The sequence below is a fragment of the Aedes albopictus genome, chromosome 2 (assembly GCF_035046485.1).
Source record: "Aedes albopictus strain Foshan chromosome 2, AalbF5, whole genome shotgun sequence".
NCBI lineage: Eukaryota > Metazoa > Arthropoda > Insecta > Diptera > Culicidae > Aedes > Aedes albopictus.
In genome coordinates, this window is record NC_085137.1 from 276,610,754 (window position 1) to 276,636,274 (window position 25,521).

Here is a 25,521-nt window from a genome sequence, read left to right on the forward strand (position 1 = left end):
AACCAATAATCCTATGAAAACAACCAATGCGTCAAAAGAAAGGTTCCAATCTATATTTTGAAGGAAAAATACAGAAATCATGCCAATACTTGATTTTTGTATTAAAAGTGGCACTGGCCAAAATAGAAGCTCTGCCGCAGTTTTGGCCATATTCTTAAGTTTGGTTTCTATTTTGGCCAATCACGTGTATTTCTTATGGGAGTGGCCACATTAGAAGCACCCTGGCCAAAATAGATATATGGGAGCAGATTTTTAAGGAAATATATTTTTTTCTTCCAGTTTTTAATCAAAATGTGTGGTTTTCAGAGCTTTAATCATCATATTGTATTAGGATCTACTAGTAAAAAATAAATTTACGCCGATTTAGATCGCAACAGGCTCAATACCGCACTATGGCCAAAACTGAAGCTTCTACCCTAGAGGGTTTGAGTGGAGTACCGTACCTAGCACTTGATTTGTATGGCATTGAAAAAAATATGACATGCATGAATGAAGTGGTCCGAGTAATTTACATAGCAAATCACCTTATTTGAATGCAACACACAAAAAACAAGAAGTTTTCACATAAATGTAAGGAATAAAACGTTTGAGAAACCATGTTTGTCCAAGAATTTTGAAAAGTTCTGTATAACCATGAAAAGAATCTTAAATTACATTGAGTATGTTGATACCTTTAATATAAATTGTGTACATTTAGCTCTTAAGGGAATTTGAAACGATGTGGGCTGGTATCCCACACCGCACTTTTTGCATCTCAGAACTACAACAAAAATTGAATTATTCATAGACAAGTCCGGAAAAAATCGCGAAAAGGCCGTAACTGACAAAATGTACACAATTTAAGTGATTATAATGATGATAAGATGCTAGATTTTCCTACTAAATACTCACAAACTTTCCTTGATATCACTTTTCTAACTATTGAAAATCACGAGTTGAGTAGAAGGCGTTATCCCATTCTGTGTCGCACGAAACAAAACAAGAATTACGCCTTCCACTCCTGGTGTTTTTGTTTACGAAAGTAAAAGGCGAAACTGAAATCACAACGTAAACACGGCGTTAGTGAAAGGCGAAACTGAAATCAAAACATAAACACGGCGAAAGTAAATGGCGAAATCCTGTCAAAATCAAAAACAAGGCGAATAGTAGAAGGCGATTCTGAAATTGATATCGATTCAAGGCGCATAGTATTGGGCGTATTTAGCATTATCGCATATCAATCCACTTATCCGCGAGCGGTAATGGCGGCGGCGGGCATATCCAACCGGTTCGGATTTTGACGTTTCGTGGGGGAAAGTCAAAACAGTTTCATTCTCCTCCTCACCCCTTCACCCACCGTTTGGTGGCGCCAACCGATTGCGATCCCCAAGAAACGTCAAAATTCGAATCGGTTATTTGTGCCCGCCGCCGCCATTACCGCTCGCGGATAAGTGGATTCGGGCGTAATAAAATATCCACTTATCCGCGAGCGGTAATGGCGGCGGCGGGCACAACTAACCGATTCGAATTTTGACGTTTCGTGGGGATCGCAATCGGTTGGCGCCACCGATCGGTGGGTGAAGGGGTGAGGAGGAGAATGAAACTGTTTTGACTTTCCCCCACGAAACGTCAAAATTTGAACCGGTTGGTTATGCCCGCCGCCGCCATTACCGCTCGCGGATAAGTGGATATGCAATGTTTAGTGCAAAAATTAACAAATTTGTACTGTTTTATTAGAAAATCAAGGAAATGTATCAGAATTGTGTCATTTAGGCTTGTTCATGTTAAATTACTCTGAATTACTCCTAAATAGGAATTGAAATTGTATCAGCAAAATTCGGTTGTTGTTTTCGCAATGTTATTGCTTTGTCAGTTACGCCCTATTCGCGAATTACTCCGGAAGTGTGTTTCTTAACCCAACGATTCAAGTGTACCTACATGTATTTTTATCATTTACCATCAGACTTAGCCTCATCCCGCTCTTCTAGTGGTTCGTGTAACACATCCGAGAGCTCCATCCAGTCGAGTGCCTTTTCGAACGCGTCATTCTTCGAGGGAATTTTATCGTAATTCCAATAGGTGAACTCCTTGAAGGCCCCAGCGAAGGTCATAGTCCGCTCCTCATCCGCCGACAGTGGTTTCTTTGTTTCCTGAAACATCACACCACTGTACGCCGGTGGCAAGGTGAATCGTTTTCCCCGTAACGGAAACCCACGAAGAGCATTCACGAGAGCTGTAAACGTATAATAAAGTTAGTGGGAGAAATTACGGTCTATGTTAATTATCACAATGTACTTTTGTCTTCCAATTCTTCCGTGTACGACTCGAAATACTGTTCCACTTTGGCGAGGCCATCGCCACGGATTGTCGCTGGAATGTAGTGCAGTTTGGCCGGGTCTTGAAGACTTGCTTTTATGTCCGTCGACTTGAAATTTAAATTTATGGCCATATTCAGAAGCAAATATGAAAACTTTCGGGATTGATTCAATATGGTCCAAGTTTTGGTAAGATTTCTAACAACAACAAAAATCGCGCGCTAACGGGATAACCGATGTAAACAACGCACATCGATAAAAAACGTCAGAGAGAAAGAGCACGTTCTCGGATCCAACACGGAGGAAAATTGTCCAACTTTTCACTCGAATCTGTCATTTTCAGCAGCTTTTCCCCTTCCATCCATTCTGGATTGTGTCGAAGACGGCTAATCCAGCATTTTAAAAGCGCGCATGGCGGCCTGCAAGTAACACCCACTGGTGGGTGTATTCATGGTTTGACATTAAAGGTCAAATTTTGACCTGTGTCGTTTGGCAGATGACGGTCTGTTTACGTGTGCGTTACAAAGCAAGCGAAAAACAATCTGGATTTGATAAACAAAACAGTTTTTGGTCATCAATCATCAAAATGTTGTCCACAAAAACGCAAACTTTATCGAACGAAGATCTAGAACGATATAAAGAAAAAATTGTAGTTGTCGATGGGAAGGACCCGTACACATTCAGTTACGATGCAAAAGTGCTTCCATTATCGGTAGATTACGATATGGTTTTGACCTACTTATTGAATACGCTGTCATTCCGCACCGGAGAGCCAGTAAGAAACCACAAATCACTGGAAGCGTGTAAAAGTTTTGAGCGAGGTTTCGTTAAAGAGGTGAAAGGACGAAAATACAAACATATTTATGCAGTGTTTGGAAAGGTAAAATCATCGAAAAAAACCGTGTTCGCCATTTCAAATACGAATATTTCTTGCAGGTTTTACATAGCATGAGACTCAGTGATCCGCCAGCAGAATGTTGGATTTTAATACAAGCTGTTAAATCAACCAGTAAAGAGCCCGGAGAAATACATTCAGCTCATTGTGGTTGTACTGCAGGTGCAGGTGAAACTTGCTCACACGTAGCAGCAGTACTTTACGCTCTGTGCTACGCCAGAGAAACTTGTTTGGATAAAAAGGTTTGCTAGACAAGAGTTGTTTTGTTTTCTAGTTGTCTACATACAGTATTTATTTTTAGATTTCCGTTACTGAACTCCCAGCCTATTGGACTCAACCATCTGGCAGTGCCCAAGAAAACTTATACAAACCCGTGGAAGATGTTAACTTTGGTCGAGAAGTACAAACCAGTTGTGAACTTCGGGAATACAATTTAGAAAAATCCAACGATGAGTTGAAGGCCCTTATACTGGAACTCTCAAAAGCTGGCCAAGACGTTGCAGCAAGCAAAGCCTTCTTCAAACCTTCGGAGCTGAATGCTGAGGAAGATGATGCACGTTTTTATGCTGAAAATATGCTGAGCTTTAAAAAAATGTTTGATGCCGATTTGGTTGGACGTCCGCTGGTTGAAATCATTGACCATGGTAAAGAAATTGACTGGAGCTTCACGAATGAGGATTGCATGCTAGTTGAAGAGCTGACTCGGGGTCAATCCTCTGAGCCATTATGGTTCAAACTAAGATACGGTCGCGTAACCGCCTCACAGTGGGATCATTCTGAAAAAAGACGATCGAAACCTCTAAGAGCCGTTAGATGACATTTTAGCATATAGGTGTCTTTGGAAGATGTGTTCAGAAATGTCGTCTATATTTTTATGCATATTCACTGTATGGTAAAACTGTAGGGTGAACCCGAGCAAAAATATATTTCTTCAAAATAATTTTTTAGAGGGTAGATGTCTTCAGCAAAGTTGTAGAACAAGTAATTTCAAGTAACTTTGCTGAAGACACCATATAGTTTGGAGTTCATTTTTAGGGAGAAAATATGAAAGTTTAAAAAACAACCTCAAAATCAGTTTTTTTAACTTTTCCATGATTATATCGTAAAATTTCAACGTGATATGTTCTACAAGTTTGTAGGTACTACTGGAATACACTATCTTCCTGAAGACATCAACTCTGTAAAATTGAAAATTGCTCCAGTAAACCAATTTTTTTGAAATATTTTCACTATTTTCACTATTGAATATTTTTTGAATAGGCACTTTTTGGCAGCCGTGCTATCAAAATTTCAATGCTTTATCATGTCCAGAATAGACCAAAAGTGACTTAACAATCGGGTCTGATAAGGCACTTTGATTTCTGATGCTATTTTAATAGTAATTTTTCAAAGAAAATATTCACAAATTTTATACAAATCATTTAATACAAACTGAAAACTCACGAAAACTTTTCGGCATTAATATTTGTTGAAATAGTCAACATTTCTAACACTGTGGTTGACTTTACATTGAATATACGACAAAAAATATCGCTTATTAAATGTGTAGATGAGTTGAAAACTCACTATTGAATATTTTTTGAGTAAGCACTTTTTGGCAGCCGTGCTGTCAAAATTTCTATGGTCCATATGCCCAGAATAGACCAAAATTGACTTAACAATCGGGTCTGATAAGGCACTTTGATTTCTGATGCTATTTTAATAGTAATTTTCAAAGAAAATATTCACAAATCTCATACAACCTTTCGATATTATTTTCAACACAAAACTTGTAGAGGCATTCATTATATTTTCGCCTTTTTAGTATTCTAACCGAAGTTATAATGTTAACAAAGCAAATGAAAAAAAAAATGTAATCATTGTTTTAGTTGATTGATTAATGTATGTATTTTAACATAAACAAATGCATTGGGAATTACAATAAAAAATAGATAAAAAAACACAGTTTTTAATTGGTATTAAAAACTCATCTAAAAATTTAAAAAGCGATATTTTTTATCGTATATTCAATGTAAAGTCAACCACAGTGTTAGAAATGTAGACTATTTCAACAAGAATACTATTTGGATAACCAATATTAATGTCGAAAAGTTTTCGTGAGTTTTCAGTTTGTATTAATTAATTTGTATGAAATTTGTGAATATTTTCTTTGAACAATGACTATTAAAATAGCATCAGAAATCAAAGTGCCTTATCAGACCCGATTGTTAAGTCACTTTTGGTCTATTCTGGACATGATAAAGCATTGAAATTTTGATAGCACGGCTGCCAAAAAGTGCCTATTCAAAAAATATTCAATAGTGAAAATAGTGAAAAATTTTCAAAAAAATTGGTTTACTGGAGCAATTTTCAATTTTACAGAGTTGGTGTCTTCGGCAAGATAGTGTATTCCAGTAGTATCTACAAACTTGTAGAACATATCACGTTGAAATTTTACGATATAATCATGGAAAAGTTCAAAAAACTGATCTTAAGGTTGTTTTTTAAACTTTCATATTTTCTCCCAAAAAATGAACTCCAAACTATATGGTGTCTTCATCAAAGTTACTTGAAATTACTTGTTCTACAACTTTGCTGAAGACATCTACCCTCTGAAAAATTATTTTGAAAAAATATATTTTTGCTCGGGTTCACCCTACAGTTTTACCATACAGTGAATATGCATAAAAATAGAGACGACATTTCTGAACACATCTTCCAAAGACACCTATATGCTAAAATGTCATCTAACGGCTCTTAGAGGTTTTGATCGTCTTTTTTCAGAAAGATCCCACTGTGCGCCTCCTGCTTTGGTAAAGTGGTGAAGACTAGAATAGATTCTCCGTCAATGACATTGATCAACTACATTTGCGGAGAAAGTGCAAGTCAAGAGTTTCCTGCGACATTGTACGGAAAAAGGAATGAGCATAAAGCTATTGCAGCTGCTGAAGATCTGTTTAAGCTTCAAAAACATAAAGATTTCCGTACAAGAAAAAGTGGATTGATAATCAATACTAATTATCCATACTTTGCTGCGTCGCCTGATTGTGTATTTGATTGTACTTGTTGTGGAACGGTAGTAATAGAAGCAAAATGTCCATACAAATTTGAGCACTTCCAGAGGGAGGATGGAATTAGATCCTTAATTACAAGACAAAATCCGTACATACTTCGCGATAATGATGGGAACTTAAAAATGAACCATAAGCACGAATATTACTTCCAAGTACAAATGCAAATTCATTTATCTAAAGCTTCATTTGCCCTTTTTGTAGTCTGGGCCCCTAAGTTTACTTTGTTTATAAAAGTAACAAAAAATGAAGTTTTCTGGAAAATCAACTCGTTAAAAGCATCTAAAATTTTCGAACAGGTACTTATTCCAGAAATATTAACAATTTTTTTTTTACGATACCAATTGTAGCTAATGCAGATGACGTAAATGATGGCACTAATGATAGGATGTGAAAAAGAGTGTACAATAGAACACCATGCCACCATGGTCCTCTACTCTAAGTAGAATATTTCACCACTGTTAGTTGAAACCTGTCAAAACTTATAGAAATACAAAATGTCTAAGTTAAAACAATCGTGAGTTTTTATTCATTGATTTTTTCATTTATAAATCACTTAATGATAGAAGGACACAGGTTAACTAGAGCACAGCAGACTGTTACAGCCATATACAAAACATTTACGCCGTTATGCTCATGATTCATCATATTAATACTGACCGGGCCCTTAAGTATTGTCGCGCTTATCTTTTATTAGAGTCCTGCGGCGGTCGTACGCTCGCAAGGCATACCGCCGCATGACAGTCGCAAGGCAAAACAAAAGAAAAAGTGTTCCCGCCAAAAACAAAAGCACGTGGGTTTCGCGAAGTGACAGATGTTTTTGAATGTATTTGTGACGAACGGCAAGAGTAGCTCAGTGGAATGAGTGTTCTTGCTGTCAAACCCCATATAATGGAATTAGATACTTTTAAATCTGGTGCTTGATCTGGTGACGCTGTTATGATTAGTGACTGTCGCGCTGATATCAGAAGCCAGAGGCAGATAATCGCCATATTCTGATTTTTCTTGAGAGGCACAATAATGTATACTTTCCTCTCAATGCTCCTATGGAACGCTCCACCTCATTTCGAACTGAGGCCAAAGCTCTTGTTCTCTCAACTGCAACTGAGCTAAGTTGCCGCTTCCTGTTTGAAGAATCTGGGACCCTTAGCGTAGCATTTTTATCCTGAACAAATTTTTGAATGGAAAATCTAATGAGGTTTCGGATGGACCAAAGGAAGACCGAAAACGGAAAAACAACTTTTACAGTTAGGAAAAAATGAAATATACGTTTTATTCTCACGCGCGTTGTTTACAGAATGATATTGTAATAATGACAGCTCCACATTGCAGTGTCGTAGTGCAGTAGCACACCACTGGGGGCAAACCTAGCAGTGGTTGCCATCCCAACACCCCTGCTCAACCATGGCAAGGTTCGATTCCCAACGCCGACCGCAGTTTTCTGAAGGAAACCGCAGGTAAAGCCTTCGTCATTATGTCCGCCTGTTGCTCTGCTGAACAAACGAACTCGACTGCAATCACCCCTTGTTGAATCAGCTCTCTCATGAACTGATACTTGGTGTCGACATGTTTCAGGCGCCCATGATCTCGTGCATCTTCTACAATCCGTATCGTTGACTGATTATCCTCCAAAATCGTTATTGCTCCATCAGGCTCCAGTCCCAGATCTAAAAGACAACGTTTCATCCATAGGGTATGACACGCAGCTGTTACCAATGCCGCGAGCTCCGCCTCGGTAGACGACAACGAAACAGTGTTCTGCTTCCGTGTAGTCCAGCTAACTGTGCATCCGTAGACCTTGAACACACAGCCCGTCACGGATCGCCGATCAATCAGGTCGTTTGCCCAGTCCGCGTCCGAATAAACCTCCAAAAGCTTTGTCTTCTTATCCGCCTTGTATGTCAGTCCGAAGTTCAGCGTACCTTTCACATATCGGAGCACCCGCTTGAGGTGTACCCAGTGCTCTTCGTTCGGGCAGGCCTGGAACTGACTGTAGAAGTTCACGGCTGCTGACAAGTCCGGCCGGGCAGTAAGCGATGCGTACGTCAAACAGCCCACGAGTTCTCGGTAGGGCTTGTCGGTTCTTCGCTCCTCAACTCCCTTTTCCAACCGGAGACGATTTTCCATCGGAGTTGATATGGCTTTGCACTCCATCATTTCAAACCGTCTCAGCAGGCTCTCGAGATATCCCCTCTGGCTAATCTTCATAACTCCAGCTTCAACGTTCCTGTCGATGGTCATCCCGAGAAACTGTTTGACTTCTCCTGCATCCGTCATCTCGAACTCTTCGCTGAATTTACGTTTGACTACCTTCACCATTTCTAGCGACGGTCCGACGATCAAAATGTCATCCACGTACCCGCATAATCACTAACTTTAAACGCAACGTTTCTCATACTGTAGATGACCATAAGCAATTGTCATTGAACCATTTCTCAGACTGTGTGAGATAACAGTATGATAACCATACCATGTACAGATTTGCCAGTTTGACAAATGGTAATCCGCCAATTTACAGTATGTGGAATAGGCGGTTAAGATTGGTTACCATAAAAAATCTCTCGTTTTCTCGAACAAATTTTTCGCAAAACCGTAAAGCTTACTGTCAATATACTATCCAGTTTTTCAGACAATTCATCGCATAGCAAATGGTTAGAGAACAGTTTAACCATAAATTTGGAAGGAAAACGAACACTGTATGTGTTATTATTGATTTATGATCTTCCATGGTTATTAAAGCTTATGCCATATGGGTCTAGTGTATTTGAACCATTTAAAAACAAAATTGCGGTTATGCGTTCAAGATCTTTTTATTCATTAAATAATAATCATCACCTCCACTCACAAGAGGATTTACATTTGTCCAAAGACCTCCACGCATCATTGCGTGCAGCGCATCCTTCATTGAAAGAGGAGCATCTCGGGTCTTTTTGATAGGATGGGCAGTGATGACTGCTGAACTTTTCCGATTCGTGGCGCGTCCCATTGTGGTACCAGTGGCACCTACGGCGATGAAAACCTACTGTCGTCCTTGCTCCGGTGGGAGCGGATTTGTAGTCGTTTGTGTATTTAGTGACGGCCTTGGTACCTTCGGAAACAGCATGCTTAGCCAACTCTCCGGGGAGCAGCAACCGGACGGCGCGGCGGTTTGAATTTCCCGGGAGGTGACCGTCGACCGCTTGTTGTAGTGCGCCAGAGGGGAGGCTTCGGCGGCGATGCGTTCGTAGACGTCGTTGACGAAGCTGTTCATGATGCTCATAACCTTCGACGAGACACCGGTGTCCGGATGGACTTGTTTCAGCACCTTGTAGCGCAGCTTTCCTTCTTCTTTTCATCCTTCACGGTGTTCTTCTGAGCCTTGCCGGCGAACGACTTCTTGATGGCCTTTCCGCTTACTTTCGGTGCGGTGGTGCCGAGCTTTTCGCGGTGGTTGCCGGTCACTTTCCTGCTCCTACTGGAATACGGGGGAAACTGAGCACAAAAAAAAAACAAAATAGATAAATCATCCAAAACTTACCTTTTTGCTCCCTCTAGTTGCTTTGCACCGTTTATTTGCCGAGACAAGTTTTCAAGTTTTTTTTCTGCAAACTGCAAAAGTTCGATCGGTACATACACCAATGTGCGCAACTATTTGGCAAACTGTTGAATTTAAGTGGCATATAGTGAAATACACTTGTGTAAGTGTGTTGCGAAAAAATAATCGCAAACCGTTTGAGAAAAGGTCTTTCTATATTGCCACCATATTTCCTGAGCTGTCATCCCTATATTATTTGACAATTTCTGCACAATATGACATATTGTTACAACTTGGTATGGGTTACATAGACCGTTCTTTATGATTGAATGTTTCGAGTTTCATAGTTTCAACAGAAATGCACCTGTTCGTGGTATAGTAACAGTAACAGATGAAGGGGACTTACTGTGTGGAGTGTAATACAAATTGTATTTATCTATGCGGGTACACAATAACGATGATTTTTCCTGGTCCTTCACCTCTGGTGCAGGGGGTGCGACACTGTAATCTTTTTGGAATCATTTCAAAAGATTAAAAAAGATTCGAAAAGATTCAAGATGATTCTGTACATATACATTTTCTAATACGCAATACACCCATAAGAAGAGTAGAAAACCCACTAGTAAATTTCAAAATAATAAATCACTTATTGGTGGACCCACGTTGTTTATCTGGCAAAATCATTGAAACATTTTAAAAAACTGTAATATCAATTAATTTTACTTTACTTTATTTACTTATTTACTTTTATTCGATTCCTACATAATTCTGCCACGCCATTTGTTTTGGTGGTGAACGAAATTAAGAAAATGATTGAAATTGTATGATGTTACGGTACAGTACGATAAAAATAGGCACTTACCCCCACATACCATAAATGGGTAATATTGGTGGCAGTGTCCCAGGTTAACGACGTGGTGCACAATTGATCGGACAAACGCCGATTTTCATACAAAATGGCCGAGTTTGAGGTAACTATGGTTTGCTTTGATGGATTGAGCTGAATTTTTGACACGAAACTACCTTCTTCTTGGTTTTCGTTCACAGATCTTGGCGTAACAAGGCGTTCAATATGTGCAAAAGTGATCGGGCAACGGTATCCCTTTGATTTACACGCATGCCGTTGTCTGATCACGTTTGCACATTTTGAATGCCTTGCCCAGGCCTGGAAACGAAAACATTTTGAACTTCGTACATGTAAAATTCAGTATATTTGTAGTTTCATGTCGAAAATTGAGCTCAATTTATCAAAGCAAACCATAGTTGCAGCATATCAAACTTGGCCATTTACATATCGCCCCCTTAATGCTAGAACTAGGTAACTCGTTTTGGAAAATACGGGTAAAAATGGCTGATAAGACTTATCCTGCTATAAAACAAACACTTTGTTGGTCTTAAATGAATCATCATTAAGTGTTTTTGTAATTTCAATCGACAAACTTTAGTTTATTAAGGTGAACGTTCACATGTAAACAAATTGCTCGTGATTTCGCAAAACCAGTTACCTAGTTCTAGCATTAAGGGGACGATATATGAAAATCGGCGTTTGTCCATCTATTATGCACCATAGTGTAGCTGAGAGTACCATTGGATAAATGGAACTGTTGGAGTAAATAGGTAAAGCAAACGAAGAACGTTGAAGCGGGTAACCAAGGCAACAGAGGGAATGACTATGTTAGTGCAGTGCAGCAGAGGACGGGAATGAACTCTCTCCCACACTGAGGGAAGGATACCACCCGCCAACTCAAACCAAAGCAACTGGTAAGGATGGTATTGCAACCTTGATCACAGCTGAATTCATCGCCCAGTAGAGCCACCAGTCTACTGCGCGTTATAGATAGGATCTGGGAAACCGAACGGGCATGGAAGTACAAGAAAAGTGTGATGTGCAAACATTTGGAATGCGAGAACTTCGTAGATCATCGAAGCCGAAAAAATACGGTGTGCAGGGCATGTCGTGAAAGCCGGACTGTAACACTGCAAAATTGGTGTTCGCCACAGATTCGGCGTGGCCAGCTCCGGGTATTACCAAGGATAAAGAACGCTTATAATGCAATGTAGAACAAATAAATCTGATAGGGTGAAATTGACGTACAGAGAATGCTGGCTTTAAAACTGATAAGAATACAAATTGAATAGCACTTACTTGGGTATTTACTTGGTTTTCTATTCCAGAATCTTGAAAATTTTAGCTTGTTAATCACATTATGCAGCTTCGTTGCGCTCGGTTGAGGAAAATCGAAATTGCTGGTGAATTGACCCTTTACTTTCTGGAACACCGAATCCTGAACCGTTGCCTGGGCCTGGTCCAATGACGATGAAAAAATTGACGATACGGAAAATGAAATGGTTTCTGGAGATGATGAAATGGATTGAAAGTTAATCAGAAATAAAATTTAGGAAGTAAGAAAACATACCGATTACTATGCCGAATGCGGACACCAGCTTTTTAACGAAATTGATAGTGTGCTGAGTTATTGTTGCCTGATTGCCTCGTAAACAGTGGCGCAGCACTTGACCAAATCATGACGCAGCTGACGTTGAGCCTCCGCACCGATTTTCGAGGAATTAACCCATTTGGTGAACGATTCCTTCTAGAGAGCTCGGTACAGTCAGATGAATGTCACACTGCAGATGCATCATCTTGGGGCACCCCACATGGTCGCTATAGCCCGCTATAGCCCCCACCAGCTGTCAGCCGCATGAAGTGTAAAGAGCTAGTTGTTTCGTCTCAGGTTGGTTCTGTTCCTGTTTGAGCATGACCTCAGTCTTGCTTGCGGGAACATCCGTTCCACTTTACTCAGCGAGTTAAAAATAATGGTTACTGCGTACTGCACCAGACAGCATAGCAGTTGAGGAATCCACGGTACCCACTAGATCGGTGACACTCCAACCACGTACTTAATGTCCAGAGCTTCAAAAAGTGATTGTCTTCGTCGCAACACCTTGGCTGAATGCTTTGTTGGCTTCTTCAGAGAAGTAGAAGGAACCGGTCTAAGCCAGTAGCAACCCTAAGTGCGTAGAACTCAGCCGTCATTTCCTCGAAGAGGCTCGGTGGGCTCGGACAATTTCGACCGACTATCGTTCACAGAGGCCATCTGTAAGCAGCTCTTCACTTGCTGACGATTTGTTTATCTGAGAATAAGAAGAGTAATAACCAGTCAGATTTTAAAACATGTATAAAATTTATTATTTATTATTTAATGAAGGTAGAGATAATTAAGTGTTCAACATACCTGGAAGAAATCAACGACCGGTACCGATGGGATCGTATAGATCCTGTACCGCAAATCCTGGCACTCAGAATTGAACTTGTAACCCATTTGATTACGGTAGGTTTGTTTCACATTAGAGAGACCTTGCTTCACCCATCAGGATCTAATCCGGAACACTCCCAGCACAGCCCATAATCGAGAAATCAATATGTCCCGATTTAGTTCCGTCACACCCAATCCAGCGGTTTCTCCGGTAGTTCGCCGAGTGACACCGTTTTGCAAACTTTCTTTTCACGAAAAAAGACCCCAACACGCAGTCTTCGTTTTGGCGGGATAACTTGACAGGTTGCGCAAAAACACTGAAGCTAAAGTTCTCTGATTTTTTTTGGTCAAAATTTGACTGATTCAGAAAGATTCAAAAAGATTCAGAAAGATTCAAAAAAGATTAAACTCAAAAGATCAGAGTGTCATCCCTTCGCTCTGGTGTACAGGCAGTGATCGTTGGCACTCTGTTGAAACCCCAGCTTCTTGACGAACTCATGGAACCGCTGATTCCATGCATGTGACGCTTGTTTCAGTCCGTAAATGGAGCGATTTAAACGGCAGACCAAATTCTTCCTCTGCTGAAATCCATCAGGCTGCGTCATGAAAATCTCCTCACTAAGCTTGCCGTTTAAAAACGCTGTACGTACGTCCATCTGGTGGACGTGTAGACGATCCCGATTTGCCAACGCTAACACCATTCGCAACGTATCCAGTTTTACCACCGGCGAGTAGGTTTCAGTATAGTCGAAACCAGGCTTCTGGCTGAACCCTCTCGCCACCAGCCTCGCTTTATACCGCTCTGGTACGGCTCCATCTCCAGGTTTGATGTGGAACACCCACTTGCAGGTAACAGGCTTCCTGCCTGCAGGTAGCTCCGTCAGGGTCCACGTGTTGTTTCGTCGTAGTGAGTCCATTTCTTCTTCTATGGCAACTCTCCAGCTATCCCAATCATCACGCTTTCTGAGTTCCGCAATCGAACCGGGAATATTCTCGACGTAGCTCACCGCATTCAACGCGAATCCGACATAATCAACCTCGAAATCCTTATGCCAGACGGGTGGAGCACGACTACGTTGCGGCCTTGCTTCGTCTTCACCTCCACTCGCATCTTCGCCAACAGCTTCGCCAGGTTCCTGAGCAGACTCCTCCGCATCACTCCTGAAGCTATCGTACTCGTCTGCGGACGACGTTGCATCACCATCGTCGCTGTCTTTATCTTCTTCATCCTCGGGTACTCCACTCGTTGGAACTCTGATGTACTGATCAACAGCGACCGGCCTAGCCTTTTCCTTGATCTCAGTCTCCACAAAATCCACGTCTCGAGCGGTCACAATCCGGCGGTTTACCGGATCCCGAACTCTGTACCCATTCGGAGCATAACCAAGGAAAATTCCCCGCCACGATTTGGAGTCTAACTTCTTCCTGAGCTGCGACGGGACGTGCACGAATGCGGAACATCCAAACACCTTCAGCTTCGAAACGTCCGGTTTCTTCGACTCCCACAGCTCAAACGGTGTTTTCTTCGAGTGAACCGCGCAGGTCGGACTCCTGTTCAGCAAGAATGCTGCTGTCTGCACGGCCTGCCCCCAAAACTCCTTGCAAATACCCGAATCTATCAACATAGCCCTGGCCTTCTCAACAAGGGTGCGGTTCATCCGCTCGCTGACACCGTTTTGTTCAGGGGTGTAGGGGACCGTCAGCTCCAGTTGAATCCCTTTTTCAGCGCAAAACTTTTTGAAACGTTTACCGGTGTACTCACCTCCGTTGTCACACCGTAATCGGGAAATCCGCTTGCCGAACTTCGCTGTCGCAAGTGCCTCGTACTGCTCAAAACAGCGCAGCACCTCACTTTTCGATTCCAGCAAGAACACCATGGTGAAGTGCGTCCAATCGTCGATGAACGTTACGAAAAACTTCGAATTGAACAGTCCAACCGGCGTCACGAGCTCAAGCACCCGCGACGAACGCCGCTCTTCACTCTGCGAAAACGGTTTTCGCGTCTGCTTCCCGGCGATGCACGACTCACAAACCACCACGTCACGCTTGTTTTTATCAATGTCCACTTTGAGTAGTTCAAAGTCCTTCTGCACCCGACCGCACGACAACAGCGATTTTTCAATTTCACTTTGTCCGATCGGTTGGAAGTCCAACTCGTACAACGATTCGCGACGCGTTCCACTGGCCACTATTTCGGAACCACGATAGATCTGCGCTTTTCCGTGCTCGAACACCACACGCATTCCGGCTTTCTCGACCCGAAGCACCGAAAACAAGTTATATCGCAATTGCGGAATAAAGAGAACATTTTTCACCGTGCACTCAATTCCTTTTCCGTCCACAATCGATATCACTTTCACTGTGCCACTATGTTCAGCAACGATGCACTCGCCGTCTTTCGCAACAGCAATTTCGACCGGCTTCTTGAGCCGATGGAGGTCCGTGAAAAGTTCTCTGTCTCGAACCAGATGGTCCGATGCTCCGGAATCGATGAACCATTTCGTTCGATGCGCCTGCTGCGCTGCACAGCCACTGACACTGACGAAACATACACCATCCCGACCGGCCCGATCGGATTCAGCAACATTCGCCTTTGAATTCCGTTGCCCCTTCTGATTCGCCGACTTCTTTCTCTCCGGACAGTCCACTAGCTTGTGTCCTTCTTTCTTGCACCGGAAACACCTTATCTTCTTCGGCTGCTTTTCCCCGGAGAATGCAGCGTTATCACTGTTGGAGGGAAACTTCTCCGAATCAACACTTCTTTGCTTCGTTTCCTCGTCGAGCAAGCGACATTTCACAAATTCCATCGAGAGATTCTCCTCTGGCATCGTCTCGAGGGCGGTGACGACCGTAGAGTATGACGGACCAAGAGTCAGCAGTAAATGGCATACCGCATCCAGCTCCTCCATGTCCGCGCCCGTTCCACGATATTCCCGAAGCAGTTTGTCAAAACGAAGGAAGTGATCTTGCAGTCGCCCACCGTCGAATCGCATGCTGAGCATTTGACGCTTCAAATGCATCCTACTGGCGATGCTCTTCCTTTCAAAAACGCGCTTCAGTGCATCCCAAACCTGCTTCGGAGTAGTCTTTTCTTGGACGTACTCGAGTTGCGAGTCGTGAATCCTCGAAATCAAAATAGACTTGCATTTTCGCTCTCGTTTCTGCCGCTGCTCACGCAACTTTTTCTTCTCCGCTCTCTGCACCGCCGTGTCACCCTCCTCTTCCTGCAGCTCCACCAAATCGCCAAGCTCCGTCTGCACACAGTCCCAGAGCTCGTGCTCCTCCAAAAGAACTTGCACACGAAACTTCCAGGCGGCATAATTTGAGCCGTCGAACAAGGCAACATGAAAACGGTCACTTTGCGCTTCCTCCGCATCCTCGCGTCGAATAAACTATTCCGCGATACCGAAACGTTCCGGGCCCACAACCTAATGAGGTTTCGGATGGACCAAAGGAAGACCGAAAACGGAAAAACAACTTTTACAGTTAGGAAAAAATGAAATATACGTTTTGTTCTAGTCGGAAACAATATAATGTATAATTGAACGAAATAATTCTTCGTCTCGCTCGGCGGATTCGGCAACTGCGACGGTATCGGCCTATAATAACACTTTAGCAGTTAAACAACAATCATTTCGAACATCGTGTTCGCTGGTGTTCTGGTCGGAAGAAACTCAGAGAGGATTGGCGGTGAACGTCACAACTTGAGGAATAAAACAACGGACAGCGTGTCCGCTCAGTTAAACTTGAACTTCACGAATCATGTGTCTTTAATGTTCACTATATCTTATATACTATGTTTACACATTTCTCTTAGCCTAGGTAGCTGTTTGTACAACAGTCTGGTGATGTTTTTACAGGTAAGTGATGTTTATCTAAAAGGTAAGTTTATTGTTCATTGCCTTGGCATTGCAGTGCCGTTACGTATGGGTTTTTTTTGTTGACGGTTGAAAGAAAGGTTAAAAGCGATGGGTTTTTTTGTTTGTTGGTAAAAAGGTTGTTTGGGTTTTTACAACTCGAAGAGGTAAGAAAGTAAGTCGGTATTTCCCGTTGTTGACCATTTGGGAAACCCTAATCAGTGTAATTTTATGATTGTTAATTTGGAATAATTAGTATGCTACACCTCCCTCCTTAAGAAAAAAAATTGTAAATTTTTGACAAAAAAAAAGGACAATTTTTTTTTTTTTTTTTGATTATGCTTTAATTATTCTATTCTTATGAACTGTTGACACTTTGTTTGTGTTTGGATGTGATATGGTGCAATTTGTATCTTCTACTTTATCTACTATGTAAGGACCTATATAAAATGAGTCTAACTTCTTTCTGTTTTCGTTTTTAATGTATACTCTATCTCCTACGTTTAATGAAATTGGATGTATATTTTTGTTGGCTATGCTTTGACGTTTTTGTTTATTATCGATTAGGTTTTGTTTCGCTATTGCATTGGAATTTTGAATTTTAAACTTTAATTCGTTAAAATATTGGTCGATATCATAGATAGGTTCGATTACAGAGCTATTATATATATTTTGTGGAAGAGTAGCTTTATGTCCAAAAACGAGCTCAAACGGAGTTAGGCCATGTTCTGTATGCTGAGTGGTGTTGAAACAAAATTCATAATATTTTACCCAATCATCCCAGTCCGATTGGTGAGCATTAACAAAACATCGCAGATACTCATTGAGACATCTGTGATTTCGCTCAAGCGCACCAATGGTCTGTGGGTGATAGGCTGTACTAAAGGTTTGTTTAATTTCAAGAATCTTACAAATTTGTTCTAATACCTGGTTATTATATTCTGTTCCTTGATCCGTTCTTAATTCAAGGAAGTGTCCATATTTGAGGATAAAATTTTCTACGAGTGCCTTGGCAATCGTATTGGCTTCTTTATTAGCTAGTGGTATGAGAACTATGTACTTGCTCAAATTGCATTGAATGGTTAAAATATATCTATTATCGCTGTGAGTTCTTGTAAAGGGTCCAGCTGTATCCGCTGAAAGGACTTCAAATGCCTTGGAAGGAGTAGTGGTTACGACTTCTGCTTCCTTAGTATGTCTAGTGATTTTATTTAATTTACATGTTTCGCAATTCCTGACATAGGTTGTGATGTCATTTTTCATATTTTTCCATTTGTAAAACTCTCTAATTTTTAGATATAAACGATGTTGTCCAACATGTCCACCTACCGGAGTAGCGTGGTGTTGATGTAATATATGGTTTATATCTTCCTGCTTCGTCAATATTGTTGGAGGTTTGTATATGATTAGCTGATAACTGGAAATGGTTGTGTTAACGATTTCCTTTATAGTATGCAGGGATGCGTTTCTAAACAAAATGTCCTCTGTTGATAATGCGATAATATTTCTTCCGTATTTCTCGAGTATTTTTCCAATTTCTAGAAACGCGAACTCTAGTGTTCGGCTTCCATTAGCGCGCGTTAGCGGAACGTTGACTGCTCCTAAAATTTTCTTATAATTATGGTTAAGAATGAACATTCTTAACTGGTTGTGGTGCACTTCAGAACCAAGTTTAAGTAGTTTTGTGGTGTATGACGGGTTCTCGGTTTGCCAAGCTGTAAGATGATCAGTCTTACTGCAGTTTTTCTTTGAATCCGTGGACGTAGTTAATGTTGCTTTTTTTCTTGCCATGGCTCTTGTGTTAACCATGAGAACACTTAGCGTTTTGAGTTGTTCTGAGGTAGTAGGAATTGCAATACGTGAGAGCGCGTCCGCACAAACGTTTGCTTTTCCCGCTACGAATTCAATGTCAAAATTAAATTCTTCTAAATCGACTCTCATTCTAGTGAGTTTCGATGTAGGGTTCTTCATGTTGAATAAGTATACTAGAGGTCTATGGTCTGTCCTGACCAAAAACCTATTTCCGTACAAGTATGGTGTGAAATAGTTAACGGCCCAATGAATTGCTGTTAACTCCTTTTCAATTATTGGTTTATTACGCTCTCCTGGTGTGAAACTTTTGCTTGCAAACGCAACTGGGAAGTCTCCATTTTCGTACATTTGGGAAAGTACAGCACCACATGCTATATCCGATGCATCTGTGGTCAGTATAAATTTTTTAGAGAAATCTGGGTAGCGCAAAATCTGAGGTGACATCAAATATTGTTTGAGTGTCTGAAAACTTTTTTCATGAGCTTTGGTCCATTGAAACGTTGAACCTTTTTTCTGTAAATCATTTAATGGTTTGGCAATATGCGCAAAGTTTGGGACAAATTTCCTATAGTAATTGCAGAAAGCTACAAATCTACGAGCTTCTTCTGCGTTTGTGGGTGTAGGGAAGTTTTTCAATAAATCGAATTTTGAGTCATCCGGCAGAATTCCTTGATCTGTAATTTTATGACCAAGATAAGTAACCTCGGCTCTGAAAAATTTACATTTACTGGCATTAAGTTTCAAATTGTAATGCCTTAGTCGTTCAAATATTTTTCGTAAGTTATCAAGATGATGGTCAGAAGAACATCCTGTAACTACAATATCATCGATGTAGATGAAAGCACATTCTGGAGTAAGTCCAGCCATTGCTATATTCATCATTCTTTGAAAGCTGTTTGGGCTGATATTCAACCCAAATGGTAATCTTTTGAAGTGAAAATGTCCAGAAGGAGTGGAGAAAGCAGTATACTTCCTGGACTCTTGATCTAGGGGGATTTGGTGGAATCCCGACATAAGATCAAGCGTACTGAAATATTTAGCTCGACCTAATTGGTCCAAAATAGTGTCTATGCGAGGCAATGGAAATTTATCTGCCAGCACCTTTTTGTTTAATTGTCTGAAATCCACGACGAGCCTCCATTTCTTTGAAGCATCGTCTGATTTCTTTGGTACTAATAGGATAGGTGAATTGTACGAAGACACCGATGGTTCAATAATGTCTTCATCAATTAACTTTTGTACCTGATCCTGAATTTCTTTTTGTTGGGAGTGAATACTTTTATAATTGGGTATATACACCGGTGCAGTATCCTGTAATGGGATATGCTGTGAATAAAAATTGTTAGTGGTCAGGTTTTCTCCAGGTAAACAGAATATGTCCGGAAAATCTTTGACTAACTTTTTCAGTTTCGGTCGTACATGGGATGAAACTTGATCCAGTTTAATTTCTGAAAATATTTTGTTTAACCGAACGTTTCGATTTATTTGAGCATCACTGCCTTTGGGCTCAGGCTTAGTGTAATCATTTAATGGGTCAATTTTCGGTTCAAAACGTGCAATAGCAACCTGTTTGGAGGTCGTATTTATTAGTTTTACATACGGAGCATTTGGCGAAACTATAGTATTCGCGCAGAATACGCCTGGAATGATTTCTTGTGACAAAACCACTGAATCGGTGGTTACTTCAAAGTTCGGTATTTTCCTAATAACTTCGCATCTTGCTGGAATCAAGATACTGTCATTAATCTTATCTTCTATGGGTACTGATACCAAACTATTATTAAAGTTAAAGTTGAGCAACCAACTCTCGTAATCTAATGTGCATTTGTATTTAATGAAGAAATCTCGACCTAAAATACCGTCGGTCAAGATGGGGAAATCATCTCCAACTAGTTGGAACGAATGATTTACCGTTAAATTGTTTGAAAAAGTGATGTTCGTATTGGTTTCACCAATTGTGGTGGTGACGCCTTCTGTAATACCGGTTACCCTAAAGACTACATTAGTGTTAATCATTTGCATAGGGTTTAATAATCCTATCTTACTAAGCGAAATTTCGGCTCCTGTGTCGACGATAAACGTGCATTTGCGATTGGCCATTTGTACGTATAACGTCACAAAATTGGCTGCACTAGTATTTATTGTATATAGTGATTTGGTGGGCCCGTGTACTGGCCCTGGTGCCCTAAAAAGTATTGTTTTGCGTCGAGCCACCTGGTTGCATAACTGGGCCACCCGGTGGCATCATCAGCCTTTGATGATGGTTTTGTACTACTGCCATTGAAGTTGGGGTGTCGAATGACATTGACGTCTGCAATGGTTGAGCCTGTTCGGCGCTCGTGGTATAAATGGTTCTTGATGGGAAGTTGGACCTTCCACGCTGGAAGCGATTACTATTATAACCGTTATAGAATCTTTGCGGTGGGTTGTTATATTGCGGTTGATTGGACTGAGGTCGGGGTTGTTGGGATCCCTTTCTAGTATAATTTCGGTTGAAATTATTTCTGTGTTGTGGTTGTGATTGCCGTTGATCTTGACTTCTGTAATTGTCGCGATGTCCGTAGTGGTTTTGATACCCACGATTTTGACTAAACGAGGGACTAAACGAGTTCCTCTCGTTGTGCCTAGGGTTTGAATTGAACGCTAGGACTTGGGTGTCGATATTGTTGGTTGTCGCGTTTTCCGTTACCTTTTGAATTGCCTGATTAATGTCCGTGAAAGTAGATGCTTTCAGTATTAACCTGGCTTCATTATTGGTAACGCCGGAGGTGAGGGCGTCAACTCCTGCTTTGGTTGCCATTTGTTTCGCTACGGCAGTTGGCACTCCGGCCTCCACGTATGTTGCTTGTAGCTGATGGCATAGGGACTCGACGGTGTTGCAAAACTTCTCCGTGTCTCCCCTTTGTTTGGTGGTCTTTAATTTGGCCACGATGGTCTCGGATGTTACAGTGCCTTTGCATCTGTTTTTAACATCGTTGACCAACTCATCGATAGTGGCTAAAGCATCTGGTAGGCCCAACCGAGCCTTTCCGGTCAGCCTGGTTTTTAAAAACCGTATTGCAATCGGTACGTGTTCCGCGGTGGTCAGTTCTTTCAGCAAATTAGCTGAGTCGACAAAAGTGTTCAGGGCATCGTGTGAGCCGTCGTATGGCTGTACGATCGCCGTCGCTGACTTGACGTCAAAAGGTGCCGGGTCTGGCATTGTAATAATTTGTGTGTTTTGTGTAGACGTGATGGAAACGGTGGGTGTATTTTGCCACGGTTTAACGCTTCCACTTAATTTTTGGCAAAATATTATGGCGTTGACAACGGACTTGAACAAACGTGTATTAGAAGGATTTGGATTTGACGTGATGGAAACAGTGGGTGAATAATCCCACGAATATTTGTCGCCACTTAAGCGTTTGCATATGATAATTGTTTTTGCCACAGATTTTAATGAATACTTTCGAGAGGTAGTAGCTATCTGCGTATTTTCCAGAATATTCATACATTCATTATATTTTGTTTTAAGTGCCTGGTACGCTTCTATCTCTCTATTCCATTCTAATGGTGGTATTCTATTGGCGTATTTGTTTAAAATGAGTTTGTATTCGATAAATAAATCTTTCAAGATTTCGGTTTTTTCTGTTACCCCTTGTAATGAGCGTGGACGATTTATGCTTTTTAATAAATTTAGATGTTCTCTGCTTATGTATTGGTTGATTTCCTTCAATCTGGTCATCTGATTTATTGCATCGTATAGGAAAAAGGATTAATTTAATTTAAGATCATACCAACCAGTCCGAAGAATTTGTTTTAATGCTCGTTCTCGTGCCCTAAGGGTGGTCTGGTTCTGACCGTTCGCCCCTTTCGTTGCTCAGGGTGGTCTGGTTCTGACCGTTCGCCCCTGAAATTATGGATCTCTGCGCTCCGTTCGTTGCATTGTCCCACAGGGTGATCTGGCCTCGACCGTTCGCCCCTGGACTTGTTATGTTTTGATGATGCTGACCACGGAATTGTGCTACTGCATTTCACCTTTTTCCACTGCGGCGGACTGCGCTGCCGCGATGATCACTTGTATTAATTTCGTTTGCGCGTTCGTCTTCTTGCGCTGCATGTAAACGTACGAAACAGTGATAATTAGCACTGTCAACACAAACACTAATATTGTGATGGATACTAGGCACACCATATGTTCTGTTTCATTGTCTTTTTCACTCACGGTGTTGGTTATCGTCGTTGTTGTAGGTTCCGTCGTGCTTCGTTCTTCTGGGAGGCGTGCCCAAATCGGCCGACAGCCGGGTGTTCCACATGGGACTCTAAACATTAGTCTGTTATAACGCGCGAACGTTATTTAACACAGCCTCTCTTGTTGCCGCGTGCTTCACATGGGCCTTCATATGGCTATTGTAAGCCTTAAACATTCCGAAAGCAACTAATATCACTGTGAGTACCACGAGTACGATTGCGATTATCCTCGTTTCCTCGACCGCCATGTTGTTGTTTGTAATAAAATTTTCTGTAGAAAACCAGCCCATCTTTAATGTTTGTCACTACCAAAGCACTTGTTTCACTTTTGTATCGCACACTTCTAATTCGATGATTGCAGATTTAAATCACCGGTCGCCATGTTCTAGTCGGAAACAATATAATGTATAATTGAACGAAATAATTCTTCGTCTCGCTCGGCGGATTCGGCAACTGCGACGGTATCGGCCTATAATAACACTTTAGCAGTTAAACAACAATCATTTCGAACATCGTGTTCGCTGGTGTTCTGGTCGGAAGAAACTCAGAGAGGATTGGCGGTGAACGTCACAACTTGAGGAATAAAACAACGGACAGCGTGTCCGCTCAGTTAAACTTGAACTTCACGAATCATGTGTCTTTAATGTTCACTATATCTTATATACTATGTTTACACATTTCTCTTAGCCTAGGTAGCTGTTTGTACAACAGTCTGGTGATGTTTTTACAGGTAAGTGATGTTTATCTAAAAGGTAAGTTTATTGTTCATTGCCTTGGCATTGCAGTGCCGTTACGTATGGGTTTTTTTTGTTGACGGTTGAAAGAAAGGTTAAAAGCGATGGGTTTTTTTGTTTGTTGGTAAAAAGGTTGTTTGGGTTTTTACAACTCGAAGAGGTAAGAAAGTAAGTCGGTATTTCCCGTTGTTGACCATTTGGGAAACCCTAATCAGTGTAATTTTATGATTGTTAATTTGGAATAATTAGTATGCTACAGTTTTATTCTCACGCGCGTTGTTTACAGAATGATATTGTAATAATGACAGCTCCACATTGCAGTGTCGTAGTGCAGTAGCACACCAGTGGGGGCAAACCTAGCAGTGGTTGCCATCCCAACAAAATCCACGATCAGCGAGAATCAGATCATCACTCTGAATTTTATCTAGATATTGTCGTCGCGGTTGAAACCCGAAGTTTCCCCACACCCGACAATCGAATTTACTCAAAATCCATACGTGAAACCTAACGTCGGACATAGTGCGCTGGACAGCGGACATGGCCCTCTATCCAGCGCACTGTGCCCGACGTACGTCCGACACACGGTTTAGGAGAAAAATCGATTTTCGCGTGTCAAAAATTCCGATTTTCAACTGCACGAACAATAACCACTAGCTTCCGTTATTTGTTTGTCAGATGTTCGACCAGTGTATGGTTTTGAAATGTACGAAATAGTTCCGAATGAAGCTATGCTTATCAGCATTTTGGTTGTGTAGTGACTTTTGTAATTCGAATACATTTTCAACGTGGCATCTTTAGTACTAGGCTTCTCTGTGAAAATTTCAAAACAGTCGATAATTGAGGTTATACCACCGACGAACCGACATGCCAGCTAGTGCAAAGGTTCATGAAATTCTTGTCCGAAATTTTAAAATAAAAACCGTTGAAAACTAGCGCCATCTGTTGATTTTGGTTCAGAACTATTTTGGCCGAAATATTCCGAACACTCTTAAATAACGCCACCCATAGGTGTGCTGGAATGAACAGATTCTTCAAACATTGGATAATGCTGTTTATTTTATAATATGTAATTACCAAAAGTTCTCATGATAAACTAAGAAAAGATAGATTCACGAACTATGTTCAAAACAAATTTTTTTAGGAGCGTAAAAGACTCAATAATCTTACAGAATTTCATACTTTGATTGGTTTAAACGTAGAGTGTTTGTTTGTATTCCGCGGCGTCGCCGTCGTCGGTGGCCATGCCTTCGTCATACTGCAGCCCAAGCTGCAGCCACTCTGCTAATTTTACCAGAACACAATTTCATATCTTAATTTTTAGAAAGCACAATTTATTAATAGGCCTAATTCATATAAGTCCTATTGACTTCTGGGAGATTTTCTTTTTTCACATAAAAGTTGAAACAATAGTCAGCTCAGTCAGCGTCACTAAAACGGCAGCAGGAGCAGCATCATCGTCGCGACGCTTGCATAATCCGATGGGAATGTACCGTGCAGATGGTAACAGCCACCACTGTTTGGATTTATTTTCAGGCTGGGACATTTAATATAACATTCTTAATAGACCATTCCCGTCAAAAAATTTTATGTGCTCTACGGCTTTCCGACAATTTATTGAGCAAACTTTCCCAAAGAACCCATATGTTTTGAAGCCTCTAACTATTGAAAAACAATGAAAAACCTGCGAAGTAGCACTTTTCCCCATAGTCTCCTATAAAATATTTTTCCACAAAACCCGATGAACCCCTTTCTCCTCTACGGGAAAACGGAGAGATGCGGAGAATTTTCAATCAGCTGGCTGTCAATTGTGACGTTTGATATTCTTTTGTTTTGATCTGATCCCATCCGCTCCGACCCCGCCGATACCAGCAAAACATT

General features: G+C 41.2%; 4 protein-coding genes and 1 long non-coding RNA gene across 5 annotated transcripts in view; 2 read left to right on the plus strand and 3 right to left on the minus strand.

Annotated features, from left to right (window-relative positions):
- Positions 1 to 25,521, minus strand: part of LOC134288992 (uncharacterized) — a 232,276-nt gene that overhangs the window by 85,393 nt on the left and 121,362 nt on the right. The window lies entirely within an intron of this gene.
- LOC109418576 (uncharacterized) lies at positions 1,903 to 2,543 on the minus strand. Its single transcript, XM_019692787.3, has 2 exons — positions 2,275 to 2,543; positions 1,903 to 2,212 (listed from the first exon to the last, which is right to left on the minus strand). The coding sequence occupies exons 1-2, from the start codon at positions 2,426 to 2,428 to the stop codon at positions 1,929 to 1,931; spliced, it is 438 nt and encodes a 145-aa protein (XP_019548332.3). The 5' UTR covers positions 2,429 to 2,543; the 3' UTR covers positions 1,903 to 1,928.
- On the plus strand, positions 2,673 to 4,703 carry LOC109424817 (uncharacterized). The gene is made up of 3 exons (XM_029857404.2): positions 2,673 to 3,174; positions 3,231 to 3,431; positions 3,491 to 4,703. Exons 1-3 carry the CDS (start codon positions 2,791 to 2,793, stop codon positions 4,004 to 4,006), a joined length of 1,101 nt encoding a protein of 366 aa, XP_029713264.2. The 5' UTR covers positions 2,673 to 2,790; the 3' UTR covers positions 4,007 to 4,703.
- LOC134286576 (uncharacterized) lies at positions 5,945 to 6,904 on the plus strand (the record flags this gene model as incomplete). Its single annotated transcript, XM_062848208.1, has 1 exon — positions 5,945 to 6,904. A coding segment is annotated over one exon (645 nt), but the record flags the coding sequence as incomplete, so codon positions are not given.
- LOC109411061 (uncharacterized) lies at positions 11,288 to 13,440 on the minus strand. Its single transcript, XR_003893026.2, has 3 exons — positions 12,990 to 13,440; positions 12,171 to 12,888; positions 11,288 to 12,106 (listed from the first exon to the last, which is right to left on the minus strand). It is a non-coding gene; the product is annotated as an uncharacterized LOC109411061 (long non-coding RNA).

Excerpts from the sequence above, each read along its gene's own strand:
- LOC109418576 (XM_019692787.3), bottom strand. The coding sequence starts at position 2,428 with ATGGCCATAAATTTAAATTTCAAGTCGACGGACATAAAAGCAAGTCTT. Across the intron at positions 2,213-2,274 it reads GGAAGAATTGGAAGACAAAA|CTCTCGTGAATGCTCTTCGT; the intron begins GTACATTGTGAT and ends ATACGTTTACAG.
- LOC109424817 (XM_029857404.2), top strand. The coding sequence starts at position 2,791 with ATGACGGTCTGTTTACGTGTGCGTTACAAAGCAAGCGAAAAACAATCT. Across the intron at positions 3,175-3,230 it reads TTTATGCAGTGTTTGGAAAG|GTTTTACATAGCATGAGACT; the intron begins GTAAAATCATCG and ends TATTTCTTGCAG. Across the intron at positions 3,432-3,490 it reads AAACTTGTTTGGATAAAAAG|ATTTCCGTTACTGAACTCCC; the intron begins GTTTGCTAGACA and ends ATTTATTTTTAG.